Consider the following 20,385-nt stretch of genomic DNA (forward strand, 5'->3'; position numbering starts at 1 on the left):
AGCACTTGGACGCGCTCCCATCCCCCCGCTTCCATTCCAGCATTCGTTGCTGCCGTCACGGGGCCCACAGGGCGCGAGATGCGCTGAAAGGGGGCGCTGTTGAGCTGTACATGTAGTTCCATTTTACTCAGCGAGGGGAGGGGTGTGGAAAAAACGACTGGGTAGGTCGCTCTTTGTTTTCTGGCAGGGAGGAAAACCAAGAGACTTTGAGACCGGCAAGATTTTATACACCGCTGTTCACCGTTTGTGTAAGTCCAAATCGATGTTGTTAGTAGATTGAACGGGTGACATTTGTGAACAACAAGACAGTTCAAGGATGGTTTGGTGTTTGTAGGATGTGTTCTGTCTGAGAAAAGACGGACACCGCAGTTAACCGGCGGTGGCGCGACTCTGAGCAATGAATGAAAATTATATTTGGAAATGTGTTGTGAGCGGAGCAGAGACCGAGGGTACGGGTGGCGCTTTGGATCAATCAACGAAAGCGGCGAGAGATGCGCCAAACTTTGGCTCTCCGCTGCTTTAAAACAAACTGCTGGTCTAATTTATTTTTTCCCCTGTAATTGGCCCGAAAAAGCATGGCCGGCTAGGCTAACTCTGCTAACCCGCTAGCATGTTAGCTCTCGTCATCAGATAACTTGTGTTGTTATCTCAATGTTTTGTTTTGTTTTTACGCGCTTACTAATGTGTGGGGTGTATTTTTCGAAAGTCCGGTTGTATGTGACGTTAGTGGTTGTAGGATTTAAACAGTTCATGATGAAACTAGTGTTATATAGTCGAACAGTTCTGTGAACCGACACAAAGTAACGTTGACAATGAAATAAGCTAGGCCTAGCTGACGTTAGCTTAGCTAAATATGACAATAATTTGGAGAAGAATATCCACCGCAACGGTTATAAATGTTTACGCATTGCGCAAACGGATTTTTAAAAGTGTGGATTTATCTGTTTCTGGGACGTTTAACTTCTAAACTGTCGCTCACTTGCGCTGAAACCGAACTGACTCTTGTTTAAAGGGGGTTTGACCTACTATGTAATAGATCCATCAAATAATAACTCAACTTTTCTTTTGTTATGGGGACGTCATTCTTTTTTAATATGAGCTGTATGCGTTTTAGAATATTTTTGATGGGTCAATTACTTATGCTTGTATAGACAGACGTCTGCGAACAATGCAAATGACTGATCATTTTATTATTTGACAAATAAAAAGTTTAGCCCTGACAAATGTGTCTCTTAATATTTCCATCCATCCATTTACCTAACTGCTTATCGTCATTGTTTAAATAAATGGCAGGAACGTTTAAAAAAATAATAATAATAATAATGAAGCAATAAAAACATTTCTGACTTCTTCTATTTTTCATTCGGGTTCCCCATGCAACTATAAAATGTCCTAAAAGGCACGATTTTTAAAAAGACCTTAATTGGTTGTAGAATGTCATAAATCAACCTTTCAAAAATGCTAACACATAAATAGCATTTGATGTTTTTGAATAGTCTCAAATTTCAAAATGAATAAATATTCTTTAAAAAAAAAAAAAAGAATCATTTTCCAAATCACTCTCGTCGTAACATCATACAATCATGATAGCAGAACCAACAAAACAGTGATGTTGATTTAGTCGTGACTCTTAAGAGAAAATGCATGCCATTTGTAGGCTTCAACAACTTTGCAGAACATGGGAGATTTGAAAGATGGTTTTACAGTAATATTTTTCCCCCAAAATGGTATTAATAAGTATTGACTTTAACTTGCCTTAAGCTGTAGGAATCATGTCCTGTCATTATTGAAGGAATCTAACCGCATTTCTAATAAGACACACTCTTCTTCACAGTTTCTTTCCTATTTTATCATTCTTCATAGGGGTCCTTGTTGCTGCTTCACATCCCCACTCTCACCTGAGAGATGTCCACTCCTGACCCCCCAATGGGAGGGACACCTCGGCCCGGTCCCTCCCCAGGCCCAGGGCTGTCTCCAGGTGGTATGATGGGCCCAAGTCCAGGTCCTTCCCCAGGCTCTGCCCATAGTATGATGGGGCCCAGTCCAGGACCTCCTGGATCTGGACACCCACACCCTCCACAGGGACCCTCGGGATATCCTCAGGAAAACATGCACCAGATGCACAAAGTAAATAAGTTATTTTGCATTTTCAAATCTTTTATTTATTGTAAATATTCGGTCAGTATTGAAAAATGGTGACCTTGAATGCCGTAACATGCCAAAAAGCCTTTGCTATTTTGTTATCATTCCTAATTCACGTTCCTCGATGTTGAATAAATTAAGCTATGGTTCGTTTAATTTAAACCAGATTTGTCATTGTCCTAATTTTACTTGCTTGCTTATGAGTTTATAGTTGGTGCTTTTTTTCTTTCTTTCTTTCTTGTTTATTTTTTAAACTAAATACATTTATTAAGATAGAGTGACCAGAATATAGTTAAAAATAAATGAGTCTGTCTTTCAGTCCATTGTGTGATAATTCTGTATCTTTAACTTAGCCAATGGATGCCATGCATGAGAAGGGCATGCCCGATGACCCTCGCTACAGTCAAATGAAAGGCATGGGCATGAGACCAGGAGGGCTCAGTGGGATGGGGCCTCCTCCAAGTCCCATGGATCAACATTCCCAAGGTACTGCATCACATATGTGTCTCTGGATTCAAGTGACTTTTGAACCATCCCATCATCGTGATGGATGTACTGCTCTCAGGAGTCAGAATAGAATCAATTTTCTTGAATAATATAGTCACCTTTTTAAAATAATGACATAAGTCATATTTTGACTATTATTATTATTATCATCATCAACATTATTATTATTTTTGCTTTAAACATCTAAGGATGCTGGACACCTCTGCTAAAATCAGCTACATCTTTAGTTAAAATAGATCATTCAGTTCAACCCCACAAAGTTGTGTTAAGTCGCAGCAGGTAAAAAAAAAAATGTATCTTATTTTTGGATATCGGATAACTAATAGCAGGCAGCCCAGCATGAGTTAGTAGTAGTGATAAAAACTGGTTCAAATTAAAGATCAGACAAAACAATTATTTGCACTTAGTTGAGGAAATATCTGAAAGAAAATCAAGGTTGGTTAATTGTTTGCAACTCTCATAGTTTAGTCTTCTCACTATCACTTAGCCGTCAGCATATAGTTTATGGAACTGTTCCATTGAATGTAACGAGTGAAACTCACCCGTGCTTTGGAATGTCGCTGCAACTCATTGCCTTAATTGCTCACTACTTTGAGACAATTGCCATGTTGTGAATGGAAATAAATAAGTCCCCACTCTCCTCTGTATTGCTGATGCACTAAACAAAATGCAACTAATCTAAATCCACCACATTAGTTAGGATAATCTGATTTTGCCTATATTCAAAAAGATGAACATTGCACAGACATTATCAGGTGGACCTGTGCCTTCAAGGTTCTTTAGTTTGACCCAATTTACAATGAGTTTTGTTTGTTTGGTTTTTTTTAAGTATAAAGTGTATTCCTGAATGGATATACATAGTTAGAATAGACAAGCCAGTCATCCAGAGAGACAGTAAAAGGAAAGGTGAGTGAGCGAGAGAGACATCAAGAACACATCTAGCCGGTTTTTCTTGTGCTGTAAATTTGGCAGCCTGAGCAGACGGTTTACGTGAAGACAACTGGAGGGCCGACTTCCATTTTCATACAACACAAATTATAGTTGCTAAAGAAGAAGACTGAGGTGAACTAAAAGGGACAACATTATTACATCAACCAATTTGTAAATGTGTGACTTTATGTTGGGATTCATATATATAATATATGTAATAAGCCGTGAGAGTGAAATTTTTACAAAGTAATGTCGTGTTATTTAGCAAAACTAAGGAAGCGCATCGGTTTTAGTCTGCTCCTCTGCATTTTTAGACTATTGTAACAATCCAGGGAAAACTTTTTCTTCAAGATGACTGTATAAATTCCCTGTACCAAAAACTGTACTTAAAATTGAATCTAATCCCTGTATTCTTGCTCCCAAGGTTATCCCTCGCCGTTGGGAGGCTCGGAGCATGCACCTAGCCCGGTCCCAGCTAATGGTCCTCCGTCTGGCCCCATGATGCCTGGTGGTCCATCCGGTCCGGGGGCTGGCCCAATCGAGGGCACTGGTGACCCTAATCAGGGAATGGGACAGCCGAACCGTGGGGGTCCACCAGGTCCAGGTGGACCAGGTGGTGCTGTAAGTGGACCAGGGGGTTCAGCAGGACCCACGCCTTTCAACCAGAACCAGTTGCACCAACTCAGGGCTCAGATTATGGCCTACAAGATGCTGGCACGCAGTCAGCCCTTACCGGACCACTTGCAGATGGCCGTGCAAGGGAAGAGGCCCATGCCAGGAATGCAACAGCAGTCCATGCCCAACATGCCCCCCTCTGCCGGTCCTGTAGGCGGGCCAGGGCCAGGACCAGCTCAGGCCAACTACAACAGACCTCATGGTGAGCAGAGGAGAAACATTTTATGTTTACTTTTTGTGATATGCTGAAATGCAAAAAAAAAACATTTAAAGTGTTGCAAATAAACATAACTTGTTTTCTTTTCCATGTTTGACCAGTCTGGCACGGGTAATTTTGTTTTCCTTATTGAGGCTGATGAAATGAAATGTTGAAATTAAAATGTTTACCCTTTCAGGTATGGTTGGTCCCAATATGCCACCCCCTGGACCGGCGGGAGTTCCCCCAGGCATGCAAGGCCAGCCTGCCAATGGACCTCCTAAATCGTGGCCTGAAGGTACAGTTTGTCCCAACGCTGACCTAGTTACTATGTATCTATGAATTCAACAACAATTACCTCATTTCTAAAAAGTGGCACATGCAAGATTGCTTCACAAATTTGTCAAGCGTTAATTAAAAAGACGACAACCACGCATTTTCACCCTGATTGTCAAGTGACAGCTTGTTGATAAAGTGCCACAAGTGAAACTGCAATCAATGCTTAGACTGTCTTTATGTGGGTAAAGTTTTTCCTTGAAAGTAAAATTTGTTTACAAGTACTTTTTCATTCGGCACTCGTAACATTCTGCCTGTGGTTGTGATGGTAACGAAAATCCATACTTGTCCTGGCACACCCCATAATGGTGGGTGGAACATGGAGTCATTTGCATCCGATTGGACAGCTCGCACAAACCCATCCGATTTCAACCGACCGTAAGAGGATAACTGGTGCTGTGTGCTTCCCGATTCTTTGAGTATTCACAGCCGAAGCATGTCAGAAACATTTGAATACACCTGGAAATAGTTTATTTTTTTGTGGGGGAGGGGATCACACGGATGAATAAAACAACCTGCCGGTAGTGACTTCAGAGACTTTTGTGTTTTAACTTGTCTTGCATACAAATGCCATCTGGTCGCTCTCTTATAGGACCAATGGTGAATGCTGCCGCGCCATCCAATCCTCCGCAGAAGCTGATTCCTCCTCAGCCCACAGGCAGACCGTCTCCTGCTCCTCCCTCTGTGCCACCTGCTGCCTCACCTGTAATGCCCCCTCAGACGCAGTCTCCTGGTCAGCCTGCACAGCCCCCTCCCATGATGCTTCACCATAAACAGAATCGCATAACCCCTATACAAAAACCCAGAGGGCTGGACCCAGTGGAGATCCTCCAGGAGAGGGAGTACAGGTGAAAACATTTGGTCTCTTGTTTAACAGTCATTATCACATTGACTGTTTTTGTTACGTTTAGAAATTCAGTATTTGCACTTGCAATATATTCTTAAAGATGTTTCTGTTCCTTGTTTTGCAGGCTACAAGCCCGTATTGCTCACCGCATTCAGGAACTAGAGAACCTACCTGGTTCCCTAGCAGGTGATCTTCGTACCAAAGCAAACATTGAGCTCAAAGCCCTGAGGCTGCTTAACTTTCAGAGACAGGTATGCATGCTGACAAACTAAATTAGCTAGACCATACATGACTGTTAGCTAAATCCAATAGGGCTGGGTTTAAATTGTTTTTGAATAATTGATATCTAATCGATTGTCGATATATAGATTCATAAAACCATGAAATGATTATGTCGATAACTCTTTTAACCATAAGTTCTCAAGAAAATAGATTTTTTCTTAGATTTCTTGAAATTACTGTTCACATGAATTGAAAAGCATTTTCTTACATTTAGAAGAATTGATGTTCCATAATTAATCTGTATCAGATTTAAGTGAAGTGAATCAAATCAAATCGGAAAAAATAAAAAACTGAAGACTCTTGAATCGATTGAGGAAATTCAAATCAATACCCAGTCTTAAAAATCCACTTTTCATGTTTTTTCCTTGTTCAGCTACGACAAGAGGTGGTGGTCTGCATGCGTCGTGACACTGCTCTCGAAACTGCCCTTAATGCCAAGGCCTACAAGCGCAGCAAGCGCCAGTCTTTACGCGAGGCCCGTATCACAGAGAAGCTTGAAAAACAACAGAAGATTGAACAAGAACGGAAACGTCGACAGAAACACCAGGTATGCAGTGCGAGGTGAAGGAAAGTCAAGTGGCAAAAAATGTGCCTTGTTGTGAAACAATTTAAATGATTGGAGACCAAGTACAGAATAAAACAAAGTTCAGGGTGGAATTTGAGTTTCTGGTTTTGTCTATTGTTCATAGGAATACCTCAACAGCATCCTGCAGCATGCAAAGGACTTTAAGGAGTACCATCGGTCTATCACAGCAAAGATCCAGAAGGCCACCAAAGCGATCGCCACCTACCACGCAAACACTGAGCGTGAGCAGAAGAAAGAGAATGAGCGCATTGAGAAAGAAAGAATGCGCAGGCTGATGGTGAGATGTCCCTCAAAAATCTTTTTCACACAGATACTTATGTACAATAAATTCCAGTGAGTGCATTCAGCCGGTCCATCACCGTATGTAATGTTTTCATCTATCAGGCTGAAGATGAAGAGGGCTATCGTAAACTTATTGACCAGAAGAAAGATAAGCGTCTGGCCTACCTCTTGCAGCAGACAGATGAATATGTGGCCAATCTCACTGAGCTGGTGCGAGCCCACAAAGCTGCACAGGCTCTCAAGGAGAAGAAAAAGAAGAAGAAAAAGAAGGTGCCTGTTTATTCACCTTAAATTAAGACAATAATGGTTGTTTTTTTTTTTTAAATGTTAGTTATTGTCTTTGTATCGTTAATGGGTTCAGAAGCCGGAGCCTGCAGAGGGAGGTGCTGCTGCACTTGGACCTGATGGAGAGGTGGGTGAGATAGGATATTGGAAATCTGTCAGCAAAATAGCAATTGTGATTGAAGTCTTCTTGCTTTTAAATGGGATGAAGCTAGATTTGTGACCACCAGTTTTGGTCCACGTGTCTCCTTGATACATTGTTGCATTTGGTTCAAGAAACTAGTTGGAGACAATATATTGTATTATGTATATACATATTTACCTGTGCCTAAAGGCATGTGCCATAATATCCTGTATTAAGAAGAGTTGAGTTATCTCCAGACAACATTTGTACAATTGTGGTAATTTTGTCTTGCCTCCTAGCCATTGGATGAGACCAGTCAAATGAGTGACCTCCCAGTGAAAATCATCCATGTGGACAGTGGGAAAATCCTGACTGGCGTTGATGCACCTAAGGCGGGTCAGCTAGAAACTTGGCTTGAAATGAACCCAGGGTCAGTGCAATGCTTAAAGTCTGTCTCATTTATACACTACTGTATTTTGTCATAATGTTAAAATATTTGTTTTCAACTATAGACTCTTTGGACAGAATAAGCAACATTATGTCTTGAGTAATTTGTCTTTTTGTAGGTATGAAGTAGCACCACGTTCAGACAGTGAAGACAGTGGCTCAGAGGAGGAGGAGGAGGAAGAGGTACGCTACTCAACTTTTTCTTCATAACCAGAGCAGAAAGGTGCTTCGGATTGCTCTCACTGACCTTTTCTCCTCCTTTTGTTTGAAGGGTGAGGAAGAGAAACCTCATTCTTCTGCAGCTCAGAATGAGGAGAAAAAGAAGATCCCTGATCCAGACAGTGAAGACGTATCTGAAGTGGATGTTCGGCACATCATTGAGTAAGACGCCATTATTATGCTTGGAAATGTCTCCCTTACACTAGAGACCATTTTTTTGTCATTGTATTAAATGGAATCTTATATATCAAAAGTAGTTGGAGTGGAAAAAAATGGTATTGGACACCCCTAGTTTCTGCCATGTGACTCACTGTTTTTATTTTCCTCAGGCATGCCAAGCAGGATGTGGATGATGAGTACGGAAGTGCATCTTTCAACCGAGGCCTGCAGTCCTACTACGCTGTGGCTCATGCAGTCACAGAGAAAGTAGATAGACAGTCTACGCTGTTGGTCAACGGGCAGCTCAAACAATACCAGGTATACAATCAAGTGGTGAAAAAACAGAATTAGCTCATTTCTTTCATTGAAACTTAACGTGAATACTGAGCCTAACTTGTTTCCCCCCCCCTATCTTTTGGTTCTTTTTTTATATCTAGATCAAAGGGCTAGAGTGGCTGGTGTCACTTTACAACAACAATTTAAATGGCATCCTGGCTGATGAGATGGGTTTAGGAAAAACTATCCAGACCATTGCCCTGATTACCTACCTCATGGAATACAAGCGCATCAACGGGCCTTTCCTCATCATCGTACCACTCTCGTGAGTCCACAAATTGTCAGTGATGTGTGGATTATTGGAACAATATGTATTTATACGCAGGAAGAATAGTTGGTACTCTTCTGTTATATAAAGGAAAGAAAAGAATGTTAAAAAGCCACAAAGCTTCTGGGAGAATTTAGTTTGGACAGATGAGGCAAAATGTTGCTGATTCTGAATCCTGTCAGCTACTTGTGGCCCCACCACCTGTGAAAGGCAGCTCCTATGTCACCATTGTTCTTTTTTTCTCTGGATCTGTTAAATTCCTTCTTTTTAACTTTTGTTGCTAACTGGTGGCAAATATTACACTATTGCCTCAGCAAGGGATGAGGGACCCCTTTCCTTATGACAGTTATAACAAAGCTGCCAAAAAGTGTTTTGTTTTGTTTATTGAAAACTCCTCCAAGGTACCGGTACAATAATTTTTATCCAGACTGCTTTTATTGTTTAGTTTTTTAGTAATGCTAGAAAGCCATAAAAAAGTCAAATTTTCTTCTGTTAATTTTCAACCTTTTTTTTTTTGTGCTTATTTCAGTGACTCGTTTATTTAATCTACTGTAATGCACTTATCAATTCACCGGGAGTCAGCATTAATCCTCTTAATTTAAACTTCTGAATTGATTCATAGAACTCTGTCAAACTGGGTGTACGAGTTTGATAAGTGGGCGCCATCTGTTGTGAAGATCTCCTACAAGGTCAGTTTTCCGATTATTATATCAAGCTCCAATTCTGAAATATGAATCATGCAGCATGTGTAAGTACTAGTTCTTTAGAACTTCATAGCAAAAAAATTGAAGGATTCTGCTCATTTTTTCAGGGCTCTCCAGCTGCTCGTCGTGCATTCGTTCCCATTCTGCGCAGTGGCAAATTCAATGTGCTGCTCACCACATACGAGTACATCATCAAAGATAAGCAGGTGCTAGCAAAGGTATGTGTCTACTGTCAAGTCAGAACCATGAGAATTTGTGGTTCGTTTATTACATTTCTATCATGTCCTCCTAAAGCTTCGTTGGAAGTATATGATTGTGGACGAGGGCCATCGTATGAAGAACCACCACTGTAAGCTGACCCAGGTGTTGAACACCCACTACCTGGCCCCACGGCGGGTGCTGCTCACGGGCACTCCTCTGCAGAACAAGCTCCCTGAGCTCTGGGCCCTGCTTAACTTCCTCCTGCCCACCATTTTCAAGAGCTGCAACACCTTTGAACAATGGTTCAATGCCCCATTCGCCATGACTGGAGAGAAAGTAAGCATTCTTTGTGAGATTGCAGAAAATGAGATGGAGGCACACAAACTGATATTCCTCTTAAGCCACATCACAACTTAACTACTGTATCCAGTGACATTAACAAACATGCTTGATGGATAGATATTGTATACGTAAATAGACACTGAACCCATGTAGACTATAGATGTTTTGAATGAGTCTTGTCTTGCAGGTTGACCTCAATGAAGAAGAGACCATTCTCATTATTCGACGTCTACACAAGGTGCTGCGGCCCTTCTTACTACGCCGGCTCAAAAAGGAGGTTGAGGCCCAGCTGCCAGAGAAGGTTTGGTTCCTTCTGGTTGTTAATAAAATGGATTTGTTTACTGAATTAAAAACACACACAGATTATTTCAGTGTTTTAAATTAGCATAAAAAGCATTTCTCTCTCTGGCTCTCACACACACCGAAGTTGAAGTTTCCTGATTTAACGTTGACCCTTTTGTGTTGTTTTTTTAGGTGGAGTATGTGATCAAATGTGACATGTCAGCCCTTCAGAGAGTATTGTATAGACACATGCAGGCGAAGGGGGTCTTGCTCACAGATGGATCAGAGAAAGATAAGAAGGCAAGTAAAATAAAGTGATTTTAAATATAGTAGTTGAAATATTAATATTTCAGTAAATTTTATTTGAGCAAATAAAGTTAATAGACTTGTATATCGCATTGTTTTCCTCTAGGGTAAAGGCGGCACGAAGACTCTGATGAACACCATTATGCAGCTGAGAAAGATTTGCAATCACCCCTACATGTTTCAACACATTGAGGTACATTTTTTGGGCTTGAAATTCAGTGCGAAATTAAGAATAAGTTACACGTAAATAATACATGTGGTGACTGAAGATAAAATGTTATATGATATGTTTGTACAGGAGTCTTTCTCTGAACATCTGGGTTATTCTGGCGGCGTAGTGTCTGGGTATGTATAGCATAAACTGTGTTTTCTGCATCTGCATGACTGCATTGAGTACCATAAGTAATACTGTGACATACAATACACGGCACGCCATCTCATTCTTGATTATAATCTTCCTGTTCCATCTGTCCAGTCCTGACTTGTACCGCTCCTCTGGGAAATTTGAGCTGCTGGATCGTATCCTGCCCAAGCTGAGGGTCACCAACCACAAAGTGCTGCTCTTCTGTCAAATGACTACACTCATGACCATCATGGAAGACTACTTTGCCTACCGTAACTTCAAGTACCTGCGTCTAGATGGTGAGAACCTGTTTTTTTCTTTAACAAAGAAAATGCGTCATGATTAACAAATTTTCTCCCAAAAACGTATTAATACGTTCTATTTTAAATATTTTAAGTGTCCCAAGGACATATTTATATGTTTTTTATTACAAAAACGGCCAGCAAGTGGCAATAGCATATAAGAGATCAACCAGGGCCATGTTGCATAAAGATCTTTTCCCCACTGTCAGATTTGTGAATAATGATGAAACTTAGCTATATTCTAATGCTAATTGCTGCAAAACGGAAACAGATAGAGATATACTTTTTTTCTTGATTAAAATCAGTCCAAATCCAGTAAAACAGCCAGGAGCGAAGAGGGTTGCTTCAGTGAAAAATGGCTGGGAGTGAATGAGTTAATTTAATATGGTTGACTACCAACGTGCAAATTTTGTGAATCTATTTATCTGTTCATCTCCAAGTAGGGATGCACGGTAATGGTATTTTCAACCAATACTGATAAACCAATAATTTAGAACGTGTCGATGTCGATAACCAATAAGTAAGCTGATAATTGTTTGCAAAATTAACTTGAATACAAATATACTTTCGAGTCCTACTAGAAGTACAAATACATCAAAACATTTGTAACGCACCATGAAGCTGAATTTGATTGATATCTCTGCTTCAAAGACAACCAGTAACTAATTTTGAGTTTGCCAAAACAAAAGTCTATGTTTTAAAAATTCAACAAAAAACTGTGAGGGTAATATTTTGAGGTGACACACTCTTGAGCTCCAACCACAACAGATGGACCAACACGGCAAGTCTATTATTATCGGCGGATTTCTTAATTATCTAGTTTATCTGTATAACGTCAAAATGGTTGATAATTGCTGATAATTATCGACTGATTTCTTTATTATCTTCTTTATCTGTTTGACATCAAATTGGTTGATAATTGCCGATAATTATCGACCACCGATATTATCGTGCATCCCTATCTGCAAGTGTGGTTGTCGAAGTATCGTTTAAACCCAGGCACATAAGTGTATTGGGTATTTTCCCCCATTGCTATTTCAATATAGATGCTTTGTATATAGATCATATGTAGAACATTGCAGGAGAAAGAAATTTAAACTCACTTAACTGTAACAAAGTTTCAAGTAAAGAACCTATAAATTTCAAAATTGCTGTGAGTGACCTACACTTTCACATTACAATATCTATAATACCGCCTATCCTGATTATCGCTGCTGACTTTTGGGCAATAGTTGGGGTACACCTTATATTGGTTGCCAGTCAATCGCATGGCACATATTAAAACCATTCACACCTGTGGACACTTTAGAGTCCTCAATTATCATGAATATTTTTGGAGTGTGGGAGAAGGTAGGGAAAACCCACTCAAGCAGAGGCGCAACTCCACACAGGAGGTTCTTAACCAAACCCAGAACCTGTTGATTGTAAGGCTTACGTGTTGACCATTTGTCCACTGTGCTTTCCCCACCTCTAAACAGAGCATATTAAATTTAATAATACTAGTCGTCTGCGTGATATAAAAATGTCTTAATGTCCTCCTCACAGGAACCACAAAAGCGGAGGACCGTGGAATGCTGTTGAAAACTTTCAATGACCCAGCTTCTGAGTACTTTGTGTTTCTGCTCAGCACCCGAGCAGGAGGCTTGGGACTCAATCTGCAATCTGCTGACACTGTTGTAATATATGACAGTGACTGGAACCCACATCAGGTAATGTACTGTCAGGTTTGTTGGATTGTGAACAATCCTAATCTGTGACTGGAATAAGGGGTTTTGAAGGGGTTTTCTTTTTGTATACAGTATATATCACACTTCAATAAAGCAGTGGTCCGGTGCCGGGCCGTTGGCCACTTTGGACCGGGCCGCACAGTTGAAAGAATAAAAAACGTACTATACTTCTGGTTAATTGATTAACCGAGGCTTAAAAATATTTTATTTCGAAAAGTGACCGGATTCTCTCTGTTTACGGCGGACTGTTGACACATGTCAAGATGCTAATTATCTCAGTCGCGTAGCGCTGATGCTAATCGACAAGTTAGCAAAATTTGTATAAAACATACATATTTGGAAAGTTTCTTTGCAACGGAAAAAAGGCCCAGTGATGAGAAAACACAGGAGCCTATGACCAAGAAGATAAAGAAGGGTGTATGGACTTGCAGCGACAGGTGATTCCCACGCATGATGGGGCTCTGTGGCGAGCGGCTCTTAATTTAGCGTTATGGCGAGTGAGTTACTCATGAACTTTAGATTTGTCCTGTGGTGCCTTGTTATGTTGGCGGCACCAACATATGCCCTCCTTAAATCTATCGATCTCTTAAATCTCTCCTCGTTTAGGGAGGGCGCTGCTAATGTAGTTCCATAAAAATGTGGGTTCACATTTATGGTTATATCTACAAAATACCCCAGCTTTTGTGTTGCTCGTATCATTCATAAGCATAACCATAGTGACCTCACCATATTAAAGCGTTGTTGTTACCCTTGTGATGTTTGTGCTTCTAGTACAGGTACATAAAAATACATAGTGGATTTGCATTTGTTGTTGTAGCCCCCCCACTAACCCCAACCCACTAGGTTGCCGGTCCGCAAAAGTTGTGGACTTGTCTGAACCGGTGGGGACCAAAAACTATCCTTAAATTGTTTTCTTTTCAGGACATTTTTAAATGTGATAGATATGCTGGAAGGGGAAGAAACCTACAATTTTTTTGTTTATCTTACAGGATCTGCAAGCTCAGGACAGGGCCCATCGTATAGGTCAGCAGAATGAGGTGCGCGTCCTTCGGCTGTGCACTGTCAACAGTGTGGAGGAGAAGATCCTGGCGGCAGCCAAGTACAAACTGAACGTGGACCAGAAGGTCATCCAGGCGGGAATGTTTGACCAGAAGTCATCAGGCTGTGAGCGCCGGGCCTTTTTACAGGCCATTCTGGAGCACGAGGAACAGGACGAGGTCGGGGCTCGTGGAGGCTGCCGCACTAGGGGGGCGTGGGTGGGTGTGATCCGAACATTGCTACATTGCCCACCCACCCACATCTCCCTGTGCGCTGTTCCCACATCTTTATTCTCCGTATTTTTTTCTTCCCCCTATTTCACTTCCTCTTTTCTCAGGATTTCATCAATCCAGACTTTTGCTTTTCTCTTTTGTATTTTTGCTTCTGTCGTTGATGGTTAATGTAATAGTTTATTTAATACTTGACCTTCTACTTTGTTTCCTCTCTTTCTGCTGTCCCTGTTTAATTTTTGTTTGGTTTATTTGACATGGTCGCTTACTCAATAATTGTTCTGCTTTATTGAAGTTGGTCTGTAGCTGAAAGAGGTGACTGACTCTGAGGTACCGCGATATTCTGCTGGTTGCCTTGTCTTACTATCACTGTCTAATCTTTCTGCAGGAGGAAGATGAAGTGCCTGATGATGAGACAGTCAATCAGATGATTGCCAGAAGTGAAGAAGAGTTTGAACAGTTCATGGTTAATCTCACCCCACTTTCAATCATCAGATAGATTATCATTGAATAATCTTTGAGTCCTCTAACCATCTTGCGTTGCTGTCGTGTTTAGCGCATGGATCTCGACAGGCGGCGTGAGGATGCCCGCAACCCCAAGAGAAAACCCCGTCTGATGGAGGAGGATGATCTCCCCAGCTGGATTTTGAAAGATGACGCTGAGGTTGAGAGGCTTACTTGCGAAGAGGAGGAGGAGAAGATGTTTGGCCGAGGATCCCGCCAGCGTAAGGAGGTGGACTACAGCGACTCACTCACTGAGAAACAGTGGTTAAAGGTATGTCAAAATGAAAGACCATTTCAAATAGCACCTGTGCTTTTGTCCTGAGTCAAATCACTCATCTTTTCCTTCCAATAGGCCATAGAAGAGGGTAATTTGGAAGACATTGAGGAGGAAGTGCGCCACAAGAAGACAACCAGAAAGCGCAAGCGAGACCGTGATCATGACGGCCCCTCTACACCCAGCTCCAGCAGCGGGCGCGGCCGCGACAAGGACGACGACGTGAAGAAAGCAAAGAAACGTGGTCGGCCACCTGCTGAGAAACTCTCTCCTAACCCGCTGTCCCTCACCAAGAAGATGAAGAAGATAGTTGATGCTGTCATCAAATACAAGGACGGGTAAGCTCACTTGATTTTTTTGGGGAGATTAGTAAACGACTATTATGAGAAAAATTGAAAAAGAAAAGACAAAAAATGGCCAAAATTCAATGCCTACTGGGCCAGCCATTGCTGCCAGCAGAAATGCAATGATATAGTTGTCGGAACTAATGGATGCACATTCTCTTATCACCTTAGTAGTAATGGACGACAACTGAGTGAGGTTTTCATCCAACTGCCTTCCCGCAAGGAGCTTCCCGAGTACTATGAGCTTATCCGCAAGCCCGTAGACTTTAGGAAGATCAAGGTACATACTCAGATGTCCTAGTTTTGTTTTCACATGCCAATCTATATCTGACTTTCACTTCTCCGTCTATCAGGAGAGGATCCGCAGCCATAAGTACCGCAGCTTGAATGACCTGGAGAAGGACGTGATGCTGTTGTGTCAGAACGCTCAGACTTTCAACCTGGAGGGATCTCTGGTTGGTGTCAACTTCCAGCTACTTTTCACAAATACCTTGACTCATGAGAACAACAGTGGCCCATGCGCGCCAAGCTGTTTATTGAATAGGAAAACAATCAAACATGCGTAGTAAATGAAATCGCAGACATTCACACTCAAACTAATACAATAAGTCAACAGTTCTGGACTAACTTTTCTCCTTTCTTCAAACCATCAGATCTACGAAGACTCCATTGTGCTTCAATCTGTGTTCACCAGTGTAAGACAAAAGATTGAGAAGGAAGAGGACAGTGAAGGAGAAGAGAGTGAAGAAGAAGAGGAAGAGATTGATGAAGGCTCAGAGTCTGAATGTAAGAATCAGGAACAGAAAATGGTTTGTACAAAATCATGTTTAGTGGTCATAACAAGCTGTGTTCCCTCCCAGCCCGTTCTGTGAAGGTTAAGATTAAACTGAGCCGAAAAGAAAAGGGGGAACGTAGTGGGAAAGGACAGCGGCGGAGGGGCCGTGGCATGCGGGCTAAACCTGTGGTGAGCGACGACGACAGTGAGGATGAACAGGAAGAGGTGAGACATGTTTATGTACTGATTAAAAGAAGCAAAGGTTGACCTCTCTCTTTGCTAATACCGTATTTTCACGACCATAAGGCGCTGTCACAGTTACGAGTGCTATTTCTGTGGTTAACACACACATAAGGCGCACGCATGGTTAAACATACGCTAGCTCAAAACATATGGTAGCATGCTATTATGCCAAAACATATGCTAGTGCTAGCGCATGTTTTTAAAAAGGCAGCGAACGGAACAAAACTGAGTTCGGTTGAAGTAACAATGTAAACTGTGAGTTCAATTGTACTTGAAGTATGTAACAATGTACTCGCGTTGCTTTTGATCAATCCTAATCCACAAATCAATCATAGTCCTCGTGATCTTCTGTATCAGAAACCAACAACTGGGCAAAATCTCCATCAAATACGCTGTCTCATTGTCAGTCAGTCTCTTTGTCGTGTCCTCGGAAATTATGCCGGCTTTTGCGTTCGCCCAAGCATTCACGATGCATTGAGGGAGATGGGGAAAAAACAATCTGGTGTCTTTAGTATGTGGTGTGATCTGTTTAGCTACTCTGTGTAGACTTGCACTACTTCAAAGTGACTTTTGCGATGTCTGTTGCTAAAAGTGAACGTTGTTCAATAAAGCATTTAAAAAATAAATAAAAAAAATTAAAAAAAGGAAGCAAGATTAGAGGGCGAGGAGGGGCTGGAGAACTCACCACCAAGTTGACTCCTCTGTGCTCTCACGTCTGCCCTCAATCAGGTCCGCCTTTCTTGTATATAAGCAATGTGTGCGGGAAATCCTCTCATACAGTCAGTCAGATTTCGGCCCTTGGTCCACATACAAGGCACACCTCACTATTTATTAGGCGCACCGTCGATTTTTGTGAAAATGTAAGATTTTAAAGTGAGCCTTATAGTCGCGAAAATACGGTACTTTGAAAAATTGGTAATTCAGTACAATAGTTTAAAATTCACATACAGCATAAAGTTGCTCAAGAAACAGTATCTCAGGTAACAACCAATCAGCTCAGCCTCAGAAAACAGGTGAATTGTGATCGTTTGTTTCTTGTTCCTTTAGACATTGTGATGTAATTTTCAGTCGACAGTAAGGGGCCAAATGAGATAGCGAAAAACAGGTGTATTTTGTTGCTTAACTCATATTCCACAAACACAATATTAATCAGAATACCATGTTTAGACTACTGGGGCTGCATCGATCATATTGTAAAAAAAACAAAACAAATTGTTTTCTACTTTGTTTTCTTTAACCGAATTTGCCATTGCTATAGTTCACTGTTGCTCTGTAACTGTTCATGCAGTTTTGTATAAATTGCCCTTGACTCAAGTCAAGTTTATTTATATCGCTCGTAATAACACAAGAGTTTCAAAGGGCTTCACATGCCCTCAGTTAACAAATATCAACGACATCCCCAATCGAACCACAAGAGGGCAAGGAAAAACTCCAAAAACCCTATCAGGCGAAAAATTAGAAACCTTGAGAAGCAAATGTGGTAATCCCTCTTCCAGGATGATCAGGCTGCAATGGATGCGGAATGGGCAACATTTTACATAGTTTGTGTCTTTGTGTTGCTAAACATTATTATCTAGAATAGTGCGAAAGTCCAATTAAATAGTTGCTAAATGAATAATTCAAATTAATTAGCCTGACTGAGTTTCACAGCATGTCCTTATATCATTATCACTATTACTTTCTAATATTTACATTTAAACTGTACCCTGCCAAGCATACTGCAAAAAAAGTTATTTGCCAAATTGCAATCTTCCCTCACTTTTCGCTAGTGATGAGTTCCAAGCCCCTCTCACAATTGGTCAATATCAGTAAAGGAGAGTTTTACTTTTTTGTCCTTTTTTTTATTTTATTTTTCTTGCCTCTCTATTAAGCCATCACAAACGCCCCGCACGGCTCCCGCCCTTCTAAACACTTGTAACACTTAATAAGTTTAACTTTTAAAATGCAAACTCTAGAATTAATGCCGGGCTGTTAATTGTAGACTGCATTCATAAATTGATTTGAGCAGATGTGTGCTCTGCACCCTGGCAACACGACACGTCTGCAAAATAACTGTTCAAGTTTTTCTTTTAAATGTTAAAAAATGCTTACAAATGAAAAGCCACGATAGAGTGAATCCTCAATAACGCGAAGTAGCTAGGAAACACTATAGTGTATGTGCGTCTGATCCACTCCACCTCCGCTCCCCACAAAAAAAAGTATTTTTTATTTTATTTTTTTACTTTAAGCCCTGCTCTTTGTAGCCCCTCTCAAGTTCTATTTTGGTGGGGGCCGTCAGTCAGTGCCCATTGCACAGCCATCCCTAAGAACATTTGTCAGGTCTCCGATGTTTGACAAGAGAACTTGGCTCACAATCTCTGTTGTCTGTTTTCTGTTTTCTGCCAGAGGTATTAAAGCTTGATTACGAAGATCTCTCTCTAATAAATTCTTCTACTTCAAACTCATGCAAGCATGTTTTTCCAAACATGTTCCCAGCCAATATAGAGTTGTCCAAAAGTCGAGTAACGAATAGCGAAGCTCGACCCCTTATGGACTAAAGAAGTGCTGAAAAAGTTTATCCTGAAGCGTTTCTGAAATATTCTTTAAAGCATGTTATTAACTCGTAGCAAAATTGACATTTGTGTTTGTTTCAGGAGCATTCGGTTAGCGGCAGCGAAGAGGACTGAACATGAACCACTCCTAAATGGACCAACAGCCCACTGAGCTACTTGACTGGAACGTAGATATTTTCCTTTAGGTACAGCTGGGAGACGTTGAGTGGGAAAGCCGAGTTTTACCTACATCAGATTTTTTTTCTTCCTCCTTTTCTTTAGTGAGACTTGTATTCTCATTAAAGTATATCATTGATGTAAAAGCAAAAAAAAAAAAAATCAAGCTGATACAAACTATCCACTTCCATATTTAAACATGTTTTCTTATGATCAGTAGCGTGTCCTTTTTTTTGTTTTGTTTTTTTCCTCCTCAATTGGAAGATTGACAGAGCCTGACTTGTAGACTGATCATGGGCCATATAGACAAGTTTTTTTTTTGTTTTTTTTTTTAAAGTTGTGTTAGTTTGTCATCCATTTGAGAAGTGAATCAAGAGTCACTGTCTTCCCCTGAAATCCCGTTTTGAATGCATGTTGCGCGTTGTAGAAATGCACCTGGATGTGTCTTTGTTATTATCTTTGCGTAATTTAAGACTACAAGCGGAATCATGGTACGGCCCACCTGCAGCCCCTCCCTCTCAGGTTGTGTATGTAAACAGGGAGGGAGGGACGGGACCATTTTCTCGTGTCGGTGTCACTGGATTCCAAAAAGTTCAATAAAGGTTTCTCATAAGACCCTCCGTGTCCCTGCAAGCTGATTTTTATTTGTATTTTTCCTGACCACTAGGTGGCCTACTAACCACAGTTTGCTCTTTATTACCAGTTTAGTCCTACTCTTGAGGTTTATTTGCTAAGCAGCTTTAATTATTTTACAGAAAACTATTGGAAGCCTGTTACGTAACATTACTGTCATCGAAATGTTCATTTAATTGGTATGAGATGACATGCAATTATTTAAAATTTGGGTTTTTACATTTCAGCTTTAATTTAAATCGTTTGCCATTTCAAGCATTCATCTCATGTATTTAGCTCTCTCATGTTTGTCTATTTCTATGTAGCCTATATTGTAAATCAGGGGTCACCAACCTTGAAAATGAGCGATTCTTCTTGGGTGCTGATTAATGCAAAGGGTTACCAATTTCGTATGTACATCTGAAATAAATTTGCTCAAAATACCTTCAATAATGTTATTAATATTTATTTTTGTGGAGACATTGATCATGTTAATGATTTCTTAAAAATAATTAGGAAACAAAAATGTCAATATGCAGCACTTTATTACTATAAATCTATACCAGTGTTTACATTTCAAATGATCACTTCTGCAACATTCCTTGAAAGTCATAATGTCCCATCATGGGTTTTAGCTATAGAATATGCCTGCGGGCCACTCATGGGTTGGTGAATCTTCCTGTTAATGCATCATATAAATTTAATTATTCGTTTTCAAATGCATATCTTGACTGTGGAAATGAAAAGATTTATTTGTTTGCTCCAGCCTCCGTTATATATTGGTTCATTACATTTTTGTAGTAACAATATTGAATTATTCCGTAAATGTGAT

At 40.7% G+C, this 20,385-nt stretch overlaps 1 protein-coding gene across 4 annotated transcripts; it reads left to right on the plus strand.

Annotated features, from left to right (window-relative positions):
• The first annotated feature begins 98 nt into the window (after positions 1–98).
• Positions 99–19,556, plus strand: smarca4a (SWI/SNF related BAF chromatin remodeling complex subunit ATPase 4a). Of its 4 annotated transcripts, none has more exons than XM_077555998.1 (34): positions 99–248; positions 1,864–2,127; positions 2,496–2,628; positions 4,004–4,456; positions 4,650–4,748; positions 5,379–5,634; positions 5,758–5,884; positions 6,289–6,462; positions 6,605–6,778; positions 6,886–7,053; positions 7,145–7,195; positions 7,489–7,619; positions 7,756–7,819; positions 7,908–8,017; positions 8,185–8,332; positions 8,452–8,615; positions 9,241–9,307; positions 9,430–9,540; positions 9,617–9,859; positions 10,053–10,166; positions 10,340–10,447; positions 10,560–10,646; positions 10,752–10,798; positions 10,929–11,095; positions 12,644–12,807; positions 13,815–14,081; positions 14,482–14,559; positions 14,650–14,868; positions 14,950–15,209; positions 15,387–15,495; positions 15,569–15,670; positions 15,869–16,001; positions 16,076–16,215; positions 18,867–19,556. In XM_077555998.1, exons 2-34 carry the CDS (start codon positions 1,906–1,908, stop codon positions 18,897–18,899), a joined length of 4,923 nt encoding a protein of 1,640 aa, XP_077412124.1. In that variant the 5' UTR covers positions 99–248; positions 1,864–1,905; the 3' UTR covers positions 18,900–19,556. The 4 variants fall into 4 exon arrangements, with proteins under 4 accessions (XP_077412124.1, XP_077412125.1, XP_077412126.1 ...); XM_077555999.1 differs by having other exon boundaries at positions 15,390–15,495; XM_077556000.1 differs by having other exon boundaries at positions 13,815–14,042.
• Positions 19,557–20,385: the final 829 nt, after the last annotated feature.

Source organism: Vanacampus margaritifer, chromosome 2 (assembly GCF_051991255.1).
Source record: "Vanacampus margaritifer isolate UIUO_Vmar chromosome 2, RoL_Vmar_1.0, whole genome shotgun sequence".
NCBI classification, from domain to species: Eukaryota; Metazoa; Chordata; class Actinopteri; order Syngnathiformes; family Syngnathidae; genus Vanacampus; species Vanacampus margaritifer.